Source organism: Schistocerca americana, chromosome 6 (genome assembly GCF_021461395.2).
Source record: "Schistocerca americana isolate TAMUIC-IGC-003095 chromosome 6, iqSchAmer2.1, whole genome shotgun sequence".
NCBI classification, from domain to species: Eukaryota; Metazoa; Arthropoda; class Insecta; order Orthoptera; family Acrididae; genus Schistocerca; species Schistocerca americana.
The window spans coordinates 156,618,995-156,639,309 of record NC_060124.1 but is presented as its reverse complement, the minus strand read 5'-3'; the positions used below and the strand labels follow the sequence as shown (position 1 = coordinate 156,639,309).

Sequence of the window (20,315 nt, the reverse complement as noted above, 5' to 3'; positions counted from 1 at the left end):
GTCCGGAATATTTGAAGTCCCAGGGGTGTCAACTGTTCGCTCCCCATTTGGCGCGGCCGTAGGGAAACCTGGGGAAAACCTCGGCGGAGCGACAGACTAACTACTTGGGTCACTTTCACTTAAATGTTTCTGGGATGTCATTGGAGTACAGGATGTGCAAATAATGTTTTGTTGCACTACGCAAATAAATGAGTTCATTAAAACAATTGATTGCGGTGTCGTTGATGATCTACGCCGCGACGTTTGGCTCGCGACGGCGTCGGTTGGTGTGTTCGGTGCTCGGCGTTCGCGGCGGCTGCGGAGAGGTCAACGCCCGCTCGACGCCAGCGTGTGTCTCGCCGTCGCGGAACGTCAGAATCAGCTGATCGGCTGCACCGTTGGCGATGCGCTTCTGTCTCGGCCAGGCGCGGCGGAGTGGGATGATATCCGCCCCCCGCTCTTGTTGGCAGGAGTCAGCTCTGCTACGCATCTCCGACGTAGTACATGAAACACACACACAACCAACGTAATATTTGTTTCCCGCTGCAGATGGTTACGCTAGTGGGAAAGGAGCATTTATTAGTGCGGCAGTTGTTGTTCAGTTTTCGCCAGTTTCCGAGTGTCAAGCTAGCACTGTCTTGCAGAAAACATGACATGGACCTTCTCCCGTGAATGCAGTTTTGATGCAATACTGTTTCCATTACACGTCAGTTTTTGTCTTGATAAAATTATTTATGTTTTCGCCGCACTCGCAGGCACTGGTGAGTGTCCCAGTATGAGTTTAGCACAAACATTCGCCGTTTCTGCGGTCGCTGTTTTGCAACAGTCCACGCATCGCATTCCAATCTCGCATTATTGTGCTCACTGAAACTACAGTCTGTCCCAAAAATATTGACTGTGGGTTCACTTAACGTTAACAGTTCACATTTATAGTAAATTCACAGTTTTTCGTGCGTAATATTGGCGTTTGGCGTCCTCACCGCTGTTGAACGTTCAATACTAGCACTTCACTGTCCATATCACAGTTTCACCTTCACAGTTTTTCACACTGCTTAAAGTAACTGTTTCGATTAGTTCACAAACACTAATGTATTTCATTCAGTCTGAACTGGATTTTGGCTAGTGCTGGATTTTACCAGTCTCTCGCACTACTTGTCTCTTTTCCTTTTCCACTTAGAGTCGTACTTGCCTTCAGATTTTTTGACTATACAATTGTATTTCCGTCTCATCTGAGGTAAGTCCCCATGTCATGTCTGCCCACTCATTGCGTACTTGCTCTCCAGAGCCAGGCTCGACTTTACAAAACTTTGCCTCTCGCATTATTGTAGACATTTTATAATCTAGGCCTAGCGTGCAAGTTCCTAGATTAATGTTAGATTCGTGACTTTTGTTTACACTACAAATTCGTGCAAATCTCTGCCTTAGCAGATGGTAATATATTTTAACAGTGCTTAGCGGTAGTCGCGTTTACTGATTTGCTTTGTACTTTGTCCACAACACATGAGGTACCTTGGGTGATGTACACCCTGCACTCATGTTGTTTAGTAAATTATGATTGAGCATATTTCAAGATCGGTATAGACATAAATACATAGAACAACATATACACTATAATATTAAATTTCATAAGTTGCGTTACTACTACAGTTCAAAAATATTCATGACACACTAATGAAAAATTCTTTCATCATTAAATGCTATTGAAATTTTTTTTAATATATTTTTTTTAGCTTTTTTTCAACATGAAATTTTTAAAATATTCTTAAATCTACGTTCACTTTTTTTTCAAAATGCAATTGTTTAAAAATACTATTATTCCTTAACATCTACAAAATTGAATCGCACTAATCTTGTGTGCCTCATTGTCTTTAAATGTTACACTAAAATCGGAACATTTACACACAGAAAAAATACACTATAAACTTAACCTACTACACATATGTAAACGTTGCTCTACTGAGCGAACTTCTTTAAGTCTTTGTAAGTATTTTTCTTGTTTCCTTCGTAACTGCCTCCTTCTTTGACCACGAGATGGTGTAGTTAGCGTGACAGAAGGTATCGTGAGGTACCACTTCGATGTTATAGGTGTAGCCCTCGATAACACCGGGTTTTTCCGAAAACACATTCTCATAATCTGTAAGTAGCTGAGTCAATTCGTTTTGTTGTGCTTCAGTCAAATGTTCTGACTCCCTAACTTTCATGGCTATCAGTTTCCTTTTTTCCTCTTTGTCTTCAGTAATAAAATCTTTAAAATATACTTGTCTTGTACTTAAGTCAGAATATAAATTCATTACCTGTATTCCTTCGAATCTCGACTGAAAGTTCCGGCAATATTTACCGTGCACTTCCCGTGTCCTCAACAATGGCAAAATTACACGTCTATCCTCATTCATAAGGCTTACTTCCCCGCACAAGAGGTCGATTTTTGCGTCCCTCTGGCGTAAAAATTCCATCCCCAGGATGCAAGCAACACCTAATCCCTTAACTACTAGGAACGAGCTTTTCATTGCTTCATTTCCTACCGTAAACTCGACTTGCACCTGGTGCTTTATGATATGAGATTGTGCACCTATTGCACCTGTAACACGACAATTCTTCACTGGCAATACTGGTATTCTATTATTTTGACTCAAGTACTTGTAAAAATTTGCGCTCATGACATTGGTTGACGCACCGGTATCGACGATTATGTGTATTGGTGCTCCATACATATCTGCTTGCAATATAGCCTGCACAACACTTTTGTCGGTTCGGTTACATGTCTGCGGTATGTCTACAAGTTCCTTTTCTATTTTTGTTCCTTCATTGTATCTCAGCATACAAAGTTTATGGCTGTCATCCGTGAATGTGCACTCACTACACCATCCTGCAGCCAACAACGGAGAGCGTATTGTGGCCGTCTTTAGTTTAACGGATGAGCATTAGTGGGTTGACAGTTGTCTGTCACTTCCACTAATCTCACATTGTGGTTCTGGTTGTTGTTGTTGCTACTGTTGGGTTGGCCGCCCTGCCTCCCCGATGGCGTATTTTTATATTGTGTATGGCTCTGGTTTTGCGGTGGTCGGTTGTAACTTCCTGACATGTTCTGTGATGGACCTGGGTTGGCGTTCCATTGTGGCGCTATATTTTGTTGCCACTGTGGTGTCGGTTCGTTACGACCACGCCACTGGTTTCGGTTGTTCCGCCATTGCGGATTGCCGTTACCATTATATCCATTACTCATGCGTCCATCATGATGTCTCTTTCGATTTTCACGATTATAACCGTTGCCGTTATAACCATTGCCATTGTTTGTGCCTTGATTCTGTTACCGGTGCTCTTGCCTATTCCCGTTACCATTTGGTACTAAGTTACTACCGTTACTGTGGCTGCTATTGTAATCGGCTTTGTGTTGATTATAGCCTGCATGGTTCCACTTGTTTTCGGTTTTCATATCTTCGATCAATAGGTCAACAGAATCCTCTATTTCCATGAATTGTTCTATATCGTATTCCGGCACATTGATGAAATATCTTTTAATTTCACTGGGCAACTTCATTTTTATTAATCTGATTATGGCACGATCGGACATTGGCTCGTCCCAGTACCTGGTTTTGTTTATATACTTTTCGAAATATTTGCGTAACTTTCCCATCTTAGGATTGTACATTTCTGGACTGTACAACTCCTTTCGTAGTCTTTCTTGGACGCTATCGGACCAGAATTTTTGCAAGAATGCACCTTCAAACTGTTGCATCGTTAGACATTTTTCGGACACGTCGGTGGCCCACAGTGCCGCGTCACCTTGAATAAAGGAGACCACGAACTGTATTCTTTGTCTTTCCGTCCATGTCCTGGGAAACACATTCCTGAAGCTCTTAATAAATACAACAGGGTGGACATTTCGTTTTTCGCTATTGAAAGGTTGGAATGTCCTGTGTTTTATTACATTGTCCTCTGTTTTGCACGTCTGATTGCTACATTCTGGGACATTCATCACTTCGTGATGTACGCTGCACGGTATCGCATGTTGTTCGTGCTCATAATTCGCATTAGGTTGCGGTTGCGCACTCGCACCCTGGCTACCGTCAGCGTTATTATAGTAATCAGTGCGCGGAGTCTGATTCATGATCTGTCCGCCACTGTTTACATTGCTTTCCAACGCAGACAGTCTTCGCGCGACCTCCTGTTGCCAATTTGGCAACTCCGCTGTCACACGGGATTTGATCTCTGCTAATTCGGCATGTAGTGCAGCAGCGCTAGCGTCAATATTTACACTCGCGGCCGCAGTCGCTTGTTCTACTGTTTTTACGTCGCTTTCAATCTTTGCAGATATCTCGCGATCCTTTACTTCTAGCCATTCATTTAATTCTTTTTCTACTTTTTGAGCTTGCACTTCCAAATATGCGTCAATACTTTTCCGTGCATCTATCTCCACATTATCTACGCGGTTGGTTAAAATCTGGACATTATCTTCAAGCCTAGCCTGCGATTTCTGTAATTTTTGCATCTCTCCGGCTAAGCTTTGCACAAGATCGGGTATTTCTTTGCACGCATCCCGCATCTCGGCTAGTTCGCTTTGGATACTGTCGAGTTTTGCTTCACTGCGCTGCTCTTGCTCAATGAGCTTTTGCGTTAATTTTTTCTCCTGCTCATGCAACATCTGAGCCAGTTTTTCGTCTCTTTGTTTTTCCCTCTGTTCTGACATTCTTTCCTTTTCCCTTTCTTTCAGTTCTCTTTGTTGCTCTTGCTCATGGAGCATCTGAGCCAGTTTCTGATCTCTTTCCCTATCTCTTTCTTCTAACCTGCGCAGAAATTCTGCAAATGGGTCTGCAATCGGTGAGCATACTGGTGCCCCGCTTAATCTAGCACTCGATTGGCCCCCCTGCCCAGGCAGTGGAGTTGTTACTCTATTCCCATTCTGCTGTGGAGCGTCATTCACCGTCCACAGATCCTCGCCCCCCGCTCCGGAAATTATGTTATCCGAGGCGGTGGCTTGGGATTCGTTTACGTATTGCAAATGATCCTCACTTTCCATATTAACAGAATTTTGTTCTTTTGGTACGGATGCTTTAGGTTGTCCTATCTTACCCATACTAAATTCACTTTAAGCCACTGACGAATCTTTAACACTGATACACACACGATTAATTATCCCCTCCAAAAATAAACACATAAATACACAAAACGAATAATTATCCCTCCAAAAATAAACACATAAATACACAAAACACCGAAGGTATCTCATGTGCACATGGGTTCGATATTCCGCACAGAGCTACACAGGATGCTTGCACAATAGGCCTTACCTTACTTATTTTTCTTTCTCGCAATCCTTTTTCTTTTCTACACTTTTTCCTCTCCAGATCTCCTCAGGGTGTGGTTTTGTTGTTGTACATGTAAAAGAATTCATACAAGCATTAATATTTTACAACAATTAGACACATACATAATTACATTCATTACAATAGAATCATATTAATCGGGCCCCAAAGTTGCGGCGCCAATCTCGTGTCCGTCGGCCGTCGTAATTTAATGTATATATTATTATTGTTATTATTATTTTTTGATTGTTGCCGACTTACGTGGTGGGCCTTCATAAAAATGATATTTAAGTTGAACAATGTAATAAACTTTTCATATAAATTTCCTCGGCTAGTCAGTTGACGTTAAAGCAAAAGATCTTTAGTTATTAATTACAATCGCGGCCCACACACGCGCGAGAGTATTTTTCTTACCTCCGTTGACCATTGTATTGTAGTCGGAGTCCTGGCTCTGGCTCTCAGCTATGGTACTGAAAATAAGAATCTTAAAGCTAAGTATTTCTGCAACTTCGTGCGGCTGTGGAGAAAAATTAATATTATGCTAATAGCGGGCGAGTTTTCCGCTTCCGCTAATTTTTCATAAGTTAATATCGCCACGTAATGGCGTCGTTGGCTGCATCGGCCGCTGCGATTGTTGAGCTGTAAATTACTTGAATGCAGGTTAATTCAAGGAAGGCGGACATGAAATCGGGATCACCTCTTACAAATTAAAAGTGCACAATAATATTAAATAGTTATATTATATGTTTAACTCATACAAATATGCTTACATTTGTCAGCACACGCAAGATGTCCCTCTAGACACATTCAAGACAAAAGAAGAAGTGAAGTCGACTAAAAAATTAACAAAAGAGTGTAACTTGTCGTCTCTTTAGATCATTCTGTCATAAATTATTTCTTTGCAATCTAAACCTACACAGAGAAATTATTATTTTACGGCTACATGATAAAAATTTGGCACTGGGAACGCTATAGGGGTTAGATTGGAAGGGGGGGGGGGCAGAGAGGGAGGGAGGTGGAAAGGAGAGAAGTGAGGAGGGGGGAAAATTCTGGGTGTGTTGGTGAAGTAGAAGGCTGTGTAGTCCTGGAGTGGGAGCAGGGAAGGGGATAGGTGGGTGAAGGACAGGAACGTAGGACATGTTGCCTGGAGAGTCCCCACCAGCATGATTAAGAAAAACTGGTGTTGGTAGGAAGGATCCAGATGATGAAAGCTGTGAAGCAGTCATTGAAGATAATAATGTTGTGTTGGGCAGCATTACAGCAACTGGGTGGTCCAGCTGTTTCTTGGCCACAGTTTAACGGTGGCATTCATGTGGGCAGACAGCTTGTTGGTTGTCATGCCATTGTAGAATGCAGCACAGTGGCTGCAGCTTAGGTTGTAGATCACATGTGGCCCTTTCTTTGATGGGACAGGCAATGCTTGTGACCAGACTGGAACAGGTGGTGGGAGGATGTGTGGCACAGGTCTGGAGTCTAGGTGATATGTGCCTTGAGGCAAGGGGCTGGGAGCAGGGGTTTTGTGGTGATGGACAAGGATATTGTGTACGTTCGGTAGTTGGTGGAATAATACGGTGAGAGGGGTGGGAAAGATAGTGGGTAGATACTCCTCATTTCAAGGCAAGATGAGAGATAGTCAGAACCCTGGCAGAGAATGAGAACCAGTTGCTCCGGTACTGAGTCATGAGGGGAATGCTTCTTTGTGGCTGGACGGTGGGACTTTGGGGTATTGGCTGGCTAGATAGATAAGGCTGGGAGATCTGTTTCTGTACAGGGTTGGGAGAATAATTTTGGTCTGTGAAGGCCTAAGTGAGACTATTGGTATATTTCATATATTTCAAGAGGGACTGCTCGTCGCTGCAGATGTGATGGTCACATGTGGCCAGACTGCAGTTAAGGAACTTCTTGGTATGGAACAGGTGGTGGCTGTCGTAGTAGAGGTTTTATTGGTGGTTGGTATTTTTCAGATAGATGGAGGTACTGGCATAACCATCTTTAAAGTGAAGGTCCATATCAAGGAAGGTGACTTGTTTAGTTGAGGAGGACCAGGTGAAGCATATGGGGGAGAGGTTCTGGAGGAATTAGGATTGGGTGTTTTCACTCTCGATCCAGATCATGAAGATATCATCATTGAATCTGAACCAGATGAGGGGCCTGGGATTCTGGCTGGTTAGGAAGGATACCTCTAGATGGCCCATGAATAGGTTGCCTTAGAATGGTGCCATGCAGATGCCCATTGCAGGACCATGGATTTGTTTATAGGTGATGCTTTCAAAGGTGATCTAATTTCGGGTGGGAGAAAATAGTTGGTTATGGTAACCAGGAAGGAGGTTGTAGGTTTGGAATTGGTTGGATGTTGGGAAAGGTAGTATTCAATGGCAGCAAGTTCATGGGCAATAGGGATGTTAGTGTAAAGAGAGGTGGCACCAGTAGTGATGAGCAGGATGCCCTGTGGTAAAGGAATAGGAACTGTGGAGGATTGATGGAGGAAATGATTGGTCTGTTTTATGTGGGAGGGGGTAATAGGCTGGAGGTGTTGGTCTACAAGAGCAGAGATTCTCTCTGTCGGGGCACAGTAAATGGCGACAATGGGACATTCTAGGTGTTTGGGTTTATGGACTTTGGGAATCATATAAAAGGTAGGAGTGCAGGTGAAAATTAGCTATCTATATCCCATGCCCCATTGTTGCTATTTGCCCTCAGCCATTCATATACCTATCTTACCTAGTGTCGCACTTTTCATTCACAGGCAGTTTGGATCAAAAAATTTTAGCAATGTAGTTACTAGTTTGAGATTCAAAGGAACTTACCATAGATCCCAGCACCTGGGGCTGTTAACCTTGCGTACACTCTGAACAGCCTCCCCTAAGTTTAACACTCTTGTCAGTATGTGCTGGAAAATGTCAGTTTCACTGTCTGCTCTGTCGACAGATGGAACACTTTTCATGATGTACTCAATAAACGGAAAATAGCTCCAGTAAACACAAGCACAGTGAAGTTATTTTATCTTCTGACATAAGAGAACCAGATTGGAAATAGTGCATGGAGGGGGTTTATAGTCTGAAAGTGGAGAGCAAGCAGCACTCGTGATGGGTGAAGACACCTTTCCCAGAAGAGCACAACAACTGTCACACAGGCTAACTAATAATCAATTATCCCCTCTGGCATTGTACAGCATTGTGGAAGTATTTTTGTAGTTTCTGTCCATATTCATCTCTTGCATTAGTATTATTAGTAACTGGTATCTGTATTCCATTTAGTGTTAACACGCTTACTAGAAAATAAGAACCCCCCTGGGCATGCTTGCTCACTGTGTCACCACTGTTTCTTAAGACACACTGCAGAAGGATTACTATAATTTTGTGAAACACCTTGTAGTTGCTTCTTGTGGAGTATTGAGTACAGAGACTGTTTGTTCTTGCAGACAGAGTAGGGAGACCACAATATGGTGATCTGTCTTTCCTCACACTTCTAATCTCAATCTCTTAATAAGGCTGTAATGCTATGAGATGTATGAAAATTTAATGTTTGTTCTTTACCCACTCCCTTTAACAATAAACATTAATTTTATACCATTAAAACACTATTTTAAGTAATTTGCAATTTTTGAATCCTGAGTATTGCACAAACTATTAGTTCTAGAAGAAAAATGAATATGATCTTTTTTGTAGGAAATTTAATGTAGTTTATTTTTGTGCTGAGATATGTTTTCACTAGAGGCCACAGATTTCGGGTTATTTAAGAAAAAGTGCAGAAGTGAAGTGTTCCATCGCACCGACCCTACGCTTGTTCCCCACCGAACACGATTTTTAGTACGTTATTCATGGCTCTTCCTCCTGCCACCATAGAAAAATTTGTGACTACACAAATTATTGACCCCAGTCAACCATCCTTGGTCTTCTTTGACTGGGCTATAGAACATTGTGTTAACTGAATGAAACCACAGAGCAGGAAAAATTGGGGTAGTTTGTTGTCTTTTAATTACTAAATATTTTTGTGTTAACTAATACCATATTTCCATTAAATGTTGAAGGGAACTGACAACTGGACTGTGAATACTTTTCTTTTCAAATAAAATGATTATTTGTGGAGAATATGGGAAAATATGCTATTATTTTACTGTTAAATTATAAATTAAAGCTGTTAATTGGTTGTTACCTCTTGAATCTGCCAAATTCTGACTTAGGTTTGCTGTCTGGCAGAACTTTTTTCTTGTGCTTCAATGGGTTTTCGTAATTTTCATTTTTTTCTGTTAGTGCAACACCACTCATCTATTCGGCAAAGACTCCTGGTGACGGAGAAGACTCAGCTGCAGCAGTTCCTGCTGATGGTGACAGCAGCACAGATGATTTGGGTGGACAGAAGCGCAAAAAACTGAAAACTGATATTACCGAGGTCCACGTGCAGACGCCACAGCAGCGTGCCAAGGAAATGTCTGACCGTGTGCGAGCCTCTACAGTTGTCACGGTTGGACCTACTGTACCGGGACAAGCAGCTGCAGATGATTCAAACACTTCAAACCGTAAGAAGGAAAAGAAGTCGAAGAAGCATGTTAGAATGGCAGGAGGCCAGGTGTGGGAAGATAGCTCTCTTGCAGAATGGGAAGAAGGTAACTTGAAAATGTATTTTATAGCAAAGTCAGTGCTACATGTTTAACATAAAATTTACATCGTTGTTGTTGTTGTTGTTGTTGTTGTTGGACTACACTTTCTTCTGACAACTATGATCTCTCGATGACTTCTCCACCATCGCCTATGTATTTTATCTATCAATCCAGAGAGTGGTAAATGGAAACTTATATAAAGTAGGGTAATAAAAGATGAAGGAAAGTAAATGAAATTGGAAAAAAATGACTTGTTAAAGGTAACACCTCATTAAAGAGATGAGTTCTTAATCAGTGGACACAAGGGACAAGTATGTGCATGCCCACACACACACACACACACACACACACAGACAGACAGACAGACAGACAGAAAGAAAGAAAGAAAGAGAAAGAGAAGAGAAAAAAATACCGGAGCTTCCTTTAGAGGGAGAATTTTCCTTGAGAGAGAGAGAGAGAGAGAGAGAGAGAGAGAGAAGAGAAAAAAATACCGGAGCTTCCTTTAGAGGGAGAATCTTCCTTGATTTCTCTATGATGATGACTGCAGATAGAGGGTTTGGTCATTTACACCAAGAGGAAGAGGAATATTCCATTCAGATATGTCGACATGTCAAATCACTGAAATTAATCGAGATAGATCTATATCCAGAGTATGAAAGAGAAAAATTCGTAGGTGTGCGGCAGCATACATCATAGCCAATTTTAAAGGTAAGAAATAATCAGTATAGATAACTGGAATTACAAGAATAATACATTTATATAAAACCTTTATAACTTTACTTATAACTCTTTTTAATTAAAATGAGACAGAAATACTGTTATAATTAGCAATCAGTTTAATGCTTTTAGAATATTAGGTTGAAACAAACGAGAGTGATAAACTTTGGGTGGCGAATAGTCAGGAGGATGTTGTCATTGAGAAATACTAAACTGGCATTCTTCAAGTTGGAGTGTGGGAAGGTAGATCCCCAAACTGGACAGGTAGGTTAGAAAACCTAAAAAGGGAAATGGAAGCGTTGAAATTAGATATGGTGGAAATTAGTGAAGTTTGGTGGCAGTGAGAAGAGGACTTTTGATCAGGTGAGTTCGGAGTTATAAACACAGAATGAAATAGGGATAATGGCAAGAGTAGGTCTAATAATGAATAAGAAAATACTAACAATGTAGGAAAAGACCTATTGCTACTTACCGTAAAGAAGACACGTCAGGTTGAAGACGCACAATTGAAACACATCAGCTTTTGACCACAGTCTTCATCAGTAAACACACACACACACACACACACACACACAAGCAGACCTTACACACAGATGTCAGCCAACTCCAGTATCTTGGGACAGAATACAACTATCCTGTGGTGTCATATTTTGGGATAACCCAGAGTATTCAGGAAGAATATTCTTGGAAACTGGCAGTCAGGTGTCAGTTTGTAAACTTGATGTAGACTGTTGTTCTAGCATCTCAGTACTCTAACACTGTCATTCTTGTACACATACTGTCTTATGGGATTTGAGAGTAATAAGAGGGACTCGTTGAAAAGGAACTACAACTGAAGACTCGTTAGGAAAAAGTAATTGGATAACACATCCTTAACTAATGTATATAAAGGCGAGCACTACTTTGCAGTTTCCTATATTAATAGTCTGGTATCCTGGGCTAGCAACTGAAAGCCCACTGGAGACTGTGGGACTTGACCTCAGCCACTAGCCAGCCAGGATACCACACACCATTCTGTTACCCAATTAGAGCTCACTGCTGCACAAGTTGTGCCACGCAATGACAAGGGACTAAATAGAGTATATGCCTTATTACTGTCTCATTGTCGTAGTGTACCGTTGGTTCTCAGTCTTTGCTATTGCTTTATCTCTCTCTCTCTCTCTCTCTCTCTCTCTCTCTCTCTCTCTCTCTCTCTCTCTCTCTCTCTCTCTGGTTTACTTGTTGGTCTCGGCAGCCAAGACAGTGGTCGTGTGTGTGTGTGTGAGTGTGTGTGTGTGTGTGTGTGTGTGTGTGTGTGTGTGTGTGTCTGTTTTGTCTAATTGAGAAGAAGACCTTTTTGGTTGAAAACGTACTTGTTTGACAGTCTTCTTGGTGTGCGTATCTGTGACTCAGCATCATCACTATATGGTGAGTAGCAATCTCCAGCCTTTGCAGCACCACTCCCTCTTTGTGTGCTGCAAACCTGCACTTCCAACTGTTTCTTACCTCTTCTGACTTTCCGTTGGATGGGCCTTTTGGTGAAGACCCTACCTAGACTTGGTTGACAATTTTGGTCTTGATTTCTAGTTTCACTCCTGGCGGTACCTTCAACTTCCATTAGTGATTATATGGTCTCCATTATTGGGTTTAGCTTGCCATCTTTTCCAAATTTTACAGTTCATGTCATGTAGTGAAGGTCACCCATTGTGGTATATGCTCTGCCTCTGTGCCCTTCTACCCTGGCACTCTTCCATTCTGTTGTTGTAGAATGCCCAAAACCCAGTACGGTAGCCATTCCATTTTGTGTGTGTGTGTGTGTGTGTGTGTTTGTGTGAGGGGAGGGGGGGGGGGGGGGTCATCAAGTACCTGCTCAATGGTAGCCACCTGACCACGCAGGGATCACACTGCTGTTGCATAAGCTGGACGCTCCCCATGTATGCTATGTAGTATGTGGCTATTATGGCCGGGGCATGGGAACTCCCATCAGTGGTTTACTGTTCAGGTAGCTATTGCTGTGGCTGGGTGGCACCCAGGGGTAGAGCCCCCGTTTGGAGTGGGTGGCACCATGGCAGATAGCTTGCACTTGAAGTGATTTAAACTTTCTCCCACTGGTGGTCACATGACCCTGGCAATTTCTTCAAATGGAAAGGCCTTGTATGATGAAACAAAGTATGATCCCAATGTGTTCCCTTCCTTCACCATGCTGTGGAAGGAACACAGGACTAGACAACAAGGAGCAAAATCCTGCCCCAATACCTGGTTTTTTCTGGGATCGAAGGGGACACCTTTTTGACCAAAAAGCCTTTATTTTTGTGGAGCGTGTTGAAGAAAAATACAGGGAAGCTGCAGCCATCTCTGAGATGAAGAGTGTTTCCTTCCTGATTAAAATGTCATCTACTGCCCCCTCACAGGCATCACTCTGTTGTGAAAAGTTGAGTGACATTCCCGTGACTGTCACACCCTACAAGAGTCTCAATATGGTCCAAGGCATCATCTTTCACCGCAATCTTCGTTTCCAATCTGACGCTGAGCTGTGGGCCAACTTAGAAACTTAGAGCGATGGGGTGTGTACTTCAACCATTGTGCCCATAGGGGACCAAGGGAAAACAGAGTTGCTACGGAGGCCTTTATCTTGGCTTTGGAGAGTGATACATTGCCTGAGGTCAATGTAGTGGTCTACTGGTGTGACACGAAACCCTATGTTCCTCCTCCTATGAGATGCTTCAAGTATATGAAGTCTGGAAGTATGTCTTCCTGTTGCACCACTTTTCCCGTCTGCAGGGATTGTGAACGTCCACTGCACGTGAACATTCCTCGTGCCCCTCCCCCACCTGTGTAAACTGCTGTGAGCTCTACTCTCCCTGCTCACCAGATTGCTCCATTTTTAAGTGTGAGAAAAATTCAGGAGTATAAAACCCTTGAGATACTTACTTATCAAGAGGCCAGGAAAAGTTGAGCATCTTAATCACATATGAATGAAACAATATTACACCTACAACTGCAATGTTTTCATCTTCTCTGTCGACTGTTCTTTCCCCTGTTGCACCTTTTACAATGTGCCCTCAGAGCTGCCCACTGATACCTGCCCCCCAGACACTTAGAGGCCCTTCTGGTGCTTCCACAGCACCCACTTTGGGAGCATTGGCTCCCCAGCTGTCTGGGACACCAATTCCTATCCCCCAGCTGGAGGCTCCTCATTCTCCTTCGGCTTCTGTAATTAGGAGGAGCTCCCCTGGGACTCTTCCTTCCATGGTTCCTTCTGGTTCACAGCCAGGCATCAGCCAGTGGCTGAAGGAACCACAGGCTGCTGTCCACCAGACTTGTCGTTCTACCTCTTTCCCTGAAACCAATTCAGGGACACCTTTCCCATTGTCATCTTCTAAGGAGGAGAAGGGCGAAAATAAGTCTTCTAAAATGAAGGAAAGTCCGGTGGCCCCATGCCACCAGACTCTGCATGTACTACTTTTGTGGAGATCCCGGTTGCCCATGTGACACCAGATCTCCCCAGGCATTGTGCTGCAGAACCTATGTCAGTGGATCCCCTGATGTCTTATCTGGTGGCAACACATGACTCTGCGTCATAACCTGTACATTCTGGGTGCAAGTGGGTGCTTTACTCAGTACACCTGCCTCCCCCCCTCTACCCCACTCACCCAAATAGCACATAGTTGTCATCAATAGATACATCAGAGAGCTTACTGTAGACACTGCTGGATGAAAAGTGGGATCATGGTGGTCTGTGGGAACCATTAAATATGCTGTGCATGTTTTGCCACATGACTTGACACTGGAAGATGTGTGCTTCTATGCTGTGTTCAGCAATCTCACTTGAAATATACATAATTATACTGAGTGATCCGTAAATATGTCCATTGGGATTATAAGAGATATCTTCTTTTTCTCCTCCTCCATCTCCCCTTTTCCTCCCCCCCCCCCCCTCCTCCCCTTCTCCACCTCCTCCTTCCTGAAATATTTCTGCTTATGCAGGTCATTCAACAAGATATATATTATTGCATATTTCCGGGTTCCATGTTTGTTTCAAATTTGGTTAGTTTGTTTAATGGTTAAATTCTTCCTCATTGTTCTGAAATTTATCTAGAGACTTGGTCCATGACCAAATAGCTACGGCTCATATTGTTTCAAGAAATAAATAAAACAGGTGACACGTCATTTACAGCTTGTACTGTTTTATGCATTTGTTTCTGCATACTAAGTGATTGTTTGTAAGACAAACTTGCTTCTTTTAAGCTGTAGAGTTTGGGTTGATGCTAGTCTCTATAATTACAGACAAAGCCAATCTTGAAATTTTCTGCTCAAAAGTGGGCACAACAATGATGGTTGGGTACATGCAGAGACCACAACTTGTTGGCCTGAGATGGTAACCTCACAGGGGAATAAAATATCGCGAGGAGGTTGTTGTGAAATAGGTAATCCTTTCGAAGTTGTGAAAATTGTTTAGAGGTGTAGGACCTAGATGGTTATTTGACCTGTTGTACCAACACTGTGGCACAAGAGATGCTTCATCAGACTCCAAGAGAAGTATTATCATTCTTATTCTAAATAAAATATGGGCAGATAAATGTGAGAACTATTACACAGTCAGAGTCAGATTGTGTGTTTGTGAATTGTTGCTGGGAATAAGAAGGGAATGTGAATGCAGTTATATTTATCTATTATAATATTCATTTATTTGAAAATTCCAATCTATAAATTAAAAAACAAAGACAAAATAATCTATTTATATTGACTATGCAATGGTGTGAAAAACATAGTTTTATTTACCAGGTGTGCAATTTTTTTGTGTGGTAATTGTCACACAAATATTTAAAACGTAATCCAAATACTTATTGCACCATGGACAAAAAACACAGATGAAGATTTAAATAAAAGACGGGTTTATAAGTGAAATGAAATTCAAGGAAAATGAGAAATAGATAATAATGAACGCAATAGTGTAGATGAAAAAGAGGGTGATAAAACAAATTAAATCAAAATTAATACAATGAATTAAAATACACGAATAAAGATTTCAAGTGGAAAAATAAATATAGGAAGAAAAATGAGAGAAAATGAAGAAGTTGATATTATTATTAAAATTACATGACAAAGGAATGGAAGTAAAAATTACTGTGAATCAATTAATTGAAAAAAAAAGATCAAAGTAATTTCAATGAAGATTTAAAACTAAAAATTATTTATTGCACCTGATGAGATTTGAACATACAACCTCCTGCCTGTGGAAGCTATTATCCTAAACCATTATACCATACACCCAGACTGTGTAATGTAACTTTTTTAATGCTATTGGCTGTCACACAAAAATTCTGGAATTTATTTCCCGTCAGTTCCTTGCAAATGAGAGCCTACCAGGGTGAATGATTCCAGTGTGTGATACCTGGGATCTTCACCTGCATAACCATCTGGATGGTTTCAAAAAGTCAATCCCACCACTGGGGACCTCTCCGTGTTAGTGTGTATACTGTATTGACAGCAAGCTACCACTTTGCTGCTAAATGACATTCTTGCTTGTGCCAGCTAAATTTAATCAAGTGAACCAGAAATAAAGATGCTGCTTTGGAAAGTCACTGCCTCCTCAGATGAACTATACAGCAGCTGTTTTACCTGCTATGCTGGGACAATACCTGCTGCTGGGTCACAGCTGGACATTATTAACATTGTAAAATTACTCTCTTTGTATTATGGTTGTTTTTGTTATTAATATTAGTATAATATTTTCCATTGTTGTTTTCATGTAATTTTCTGATCTTTTTCTTTAGTTAGTCATGGATATGTGGTATGTGCTTTGTGCTCATGTTTCATTGACATAAAGGTCTGATGGATTTTTAAAAAAAAAATTAAAGTCTGACAGGCTCTGATACATATTGTATCAAACAGACTGGAAGTATGTTCTGTGTATCACTACTTATTTGCCATTCAACAGTGGTCTAACACTTCATTCTGTAGCATGACCTTACAACATAAATTGTCTTTTTCCTGGAAGTAATGCAAAGAAATATTAAATTGCTTACTAAGTGTGCATTTTATGTACCATTATAAACAACCCCATCCTGGGAACATTGTACAGGAATATTAACTGCTTACTGAAAAAAAAATCTTTGCTTGCGAGTGTTTATCACATATAGGCATTTTTCCTGTCAATAAACTTGCCCTCATGTATCTTCTTTCTTTTTTATGGCATTGAGAATAAAACAGTGCACATGTATATCATACTCTGTAAATATTAACTCCAAGTTAACTGTAGCATTCTCAGAGCAACAAGTAAATGTTTAATGAAAATGCTGGTATCTTTTTCTTTCCAGATGCTTATGTTTTCTCAGCCAATATGTGCAAAACATTACTGTTGCTGTAATAAGCTCTTATTGTGATGTTAATGTGGAGTATGACTCTTGGGTCTTCTGCAATATGTATAAATGCTCCTCCAGCAGATGCATACTATTTCTTTCACCTGCTAGTCTTCATGTAACTATCTAAATTTGATCTTCCCTATCCTTCCTCAATCCAAGCTTCTGCTCCATGACCTTGTTGTTAATGGGATGTTGAAACACTGATGTTCCTTCCTTATCAATACATTCATTACATTTTGGTAAAAATAATGTTAATCCATAACTGTTTCTGTTTTGTGAGGCTGTTATGTCAGTGGCATGGTTGTCAGATGATTATTAGTCTTTTTAATTTTGTTTCTACTACCGTATCAAATGTAGGTGCCTGTTCTTTAGAAAGAAGTGTCCAAGTAATGTAATTTGGTAATACAATATATAGATACAGCCAATCTGTCTTCAGCAAATAATTTACAATTAATAAAATGTGAGTTTTCTTATATTGTTAGTCTCACAGTAGTTGGGAGATCTCATATGAATAAAAGTACAATGTTCTTATTACAGATGACTTCCGGATATTCTGTGGTGACTTGGGTAATGATGTAACAGATGAAATTCTGACAAGGGCTTTCAGCAAATACCAGTCTTTCTTGAAAGCAAAAGTCATTAGGGATAAACGCTCAAACAAAACAAAAGGATTTGGGTTTGTGAGTTTTAAAGATCCCCAGGACTTCATCAAAGCAATGAAGGAAATGAATGGTGAGTTTTTTCTATGTCTTTCTTGTGCCTTAACAGAAGTTCAGAGTTTGTTTATATCATCATCTTCATTTCCCTCTTTGAACCAGAACCTTCTCAAGTTATTTCAGAGCTATGTTCAGATAACAAAGGTTTATTTTAGTAAATGCTTTAGTGGTGAAATATTTCAGGAAATATTACTAGAACATCGCACACATCTTCTGGTCATTCTAAGTACTTAGGGGAAAGTTTATATGTGCCAGTAATAGACTGAGAGGCTCACATGATCAGACAGATGAAAAGGACAGTGTGAATTACACAGTAGTCTACTGGATACCTTATATGAAAATTATCTTGATCAGTTAAACAATCAACTTGTCAGGGTAACATCTTACATGTACTAATTACAATAACACACTAACTTTTCATTTTAGTTATTTCATTGCATGGACTCAGTAATATCAATATGGGGAAAATATTAAAGAAGAAGATGAATGTGTTTATATATTGCTATGTTGTATGAACTAAAGGAAAGTGTAACAATGATCTAAAAAATGTTGTAAAAGCAGTATCATGAAAGTCTCCGAAGGAGCCTATAGTTGATTGAAATGGTTGTTCAGCATCCCTTTGAGGCATTTTTGTGTAATTTATGGTCAGTGTATGCATTGTCATTACTATGCCAATAGTTATGAGGTGCAGATGGTTAATGACAAAAGTGGCAATATTTTTGTGCTTGATCTTTTGAATCTGTAGTTAGTTGTATGGTACCTTAAACAAATATTGTAGTTCACTCTGGCACAGAATGCTGTCAGGTAACCAATTGAGCCTAACGAACAAAATTTGATTGTGCGGAATGTCAGGTCAGATGTGTGACAGTATTGAAGAGTTTCTAGAAAACAGAACACAGAATGTCATTCTCAAAACAAAAAAATCTTCAGATACACCCCAAGGTAGTGTTATACGACCATTACTTTTCACAGTATAAACAAATGACTTAATGACTGACGTAGGAAGTTTCATGAGGTCTTACACAGATGATGCTGTTGTATAAAGAGAAGACACAGTGCTAGAAACTACTATGTGCCTTTAAGGCACGAAACTGGTCTTCATGAAGTGCAGGGTTAATATCCACGTCCAGCAATCCAGATTTCGGTTTGCTGCAGTTCCCCAAAATTCCCTTGAGGTGATTACTGAAAGAATTATTTAAACAAAGTTACACTTGATATTCTTCTGAAACTGTATTCCTTCTGAATATGTGGTGTCCAAGGGACATTAAAACAGAAAACTTCTCTTCAGCTGTAAGTTAAGAATTACTTATGTAGGAAATGGTGCTGATTAAACTTTAGAGCAATACACAGTTAGTGAAATGATGTAGAATGGTTACAGCTTACAACAAAATGCTGAAATTTCTTTGAGAACATGGAAAAAAGGAAGGAAGATTGGGGTTTGATATCTTGTCAACAATGTCAGTAAAGACTGTGCAGAAGCTACAGTGTGGGAAGAAAGTGAGCATATAATTGTCAGGGGTACATTCTTGTCATTTGGCTTAAGTGATTTAGGGAAATGACAGAAAACCTAAATCTGTGCACCAAGACAGAGATTTGAACCAATACCCTCTCAAATAAGAGTTCAGTGCTTCAACACTGTGATGCCTCACCTAGTAAAATGTCTTGGAATATTAAATGTTAGATTTAAAACCAGTAATCCCCCTATTATTTGCCGGCCGAAGTGGCCGTGCGGTTCTAGGCGCTGCAGTCTGGAACCGCGAGACCGCTACGGTCGCAGGTTCGAAAACCTGCCTCGGGCATGGATGTGTGTGATGTCCTTAGGTTAGTTAGGTTTAACTAGTTCTAAGTTCTAGGGGACTAATGACCTCAGAAGTTGAGTCCCATAGTGCTCAGAGCCCCCTATTATTTAAACAATGAACTGCAATGTGTAAAACAGCTTCAAACTTCTGATTACTTTACACTTGAGTTAGCTTGTTAAATATTTTGACTTTAAGGCTTCTCACACACTGGTGATTTGGCAGCATGACCCACTGCGCGTGCACCACTCTCAGTGACTGGTTGTGGCAATTCAACCATGTTTGACCCTTTCACATGTGCGGTTACAGAGGGTGGGGGAAAACGGGTGCTGCATCGCCTCAGCAGGCTGTACTGCATTTGCGGTTTGTTGCACTTTGTGATTTTTGAATCATTTGTATTTTCTGTGTCAGTTTAAGCAATTTTATGCACTTTCCTCCTTCAAGAATAACTTCCAACTTGGAACTTTTTATCAGTGAAGTAGGACATTCTGCCATAAGTTTGGATTCGGGAAATGAATATTACAGCAATAAGATCAAAAAACATAATGCCTGGGAGGAGATGCGTAAAAAATTTGTACCAGAGTTGGAAAATTCAATACTTTCATTGACATTTGTATTTTCTTTTCAATAACAAAACAAAAGCAACATTTTCTCATTAGAATACATTAAATAACTCACTCGTGCAAGCAGGAAGATAGCTCTCACCATAGAGCTTCAGCTGCGCAGTTTAGTTGTGTGCCTGACGATTCAGGTGTGCAACTCAGCCCTACGGTATTTGTGTATTGGAGTGACTCAACTGCACGGCTGAATCGCCCCAGTAAAGTTATTGTGTGAAAAAAGCTGAAGCATATAACTTACAG

General features: G+C 40.7%; 1 protein-coding gene across 1 annotated transcript in view; it reads left to right on the top strand.

The window, feature by feature from the left end:
- LOC124620022 (RNA-binding protein 42-like) overlaps window positions 1-20,315 on the top strand; it is a 346,561-nt gene that overhangs the window by 119,457 nt on the left and 206,789 nt on the right. The window contains 2 exon segments of the mRNA XM_047146688.1: window positions 9,536-9,888; window positions 17,481-17,675. Of these exon segments, the coding sequence (XP_047002644.1) occupies window positions 9,536-9,888; window positions 17,481-17,675 (548 nt within the window).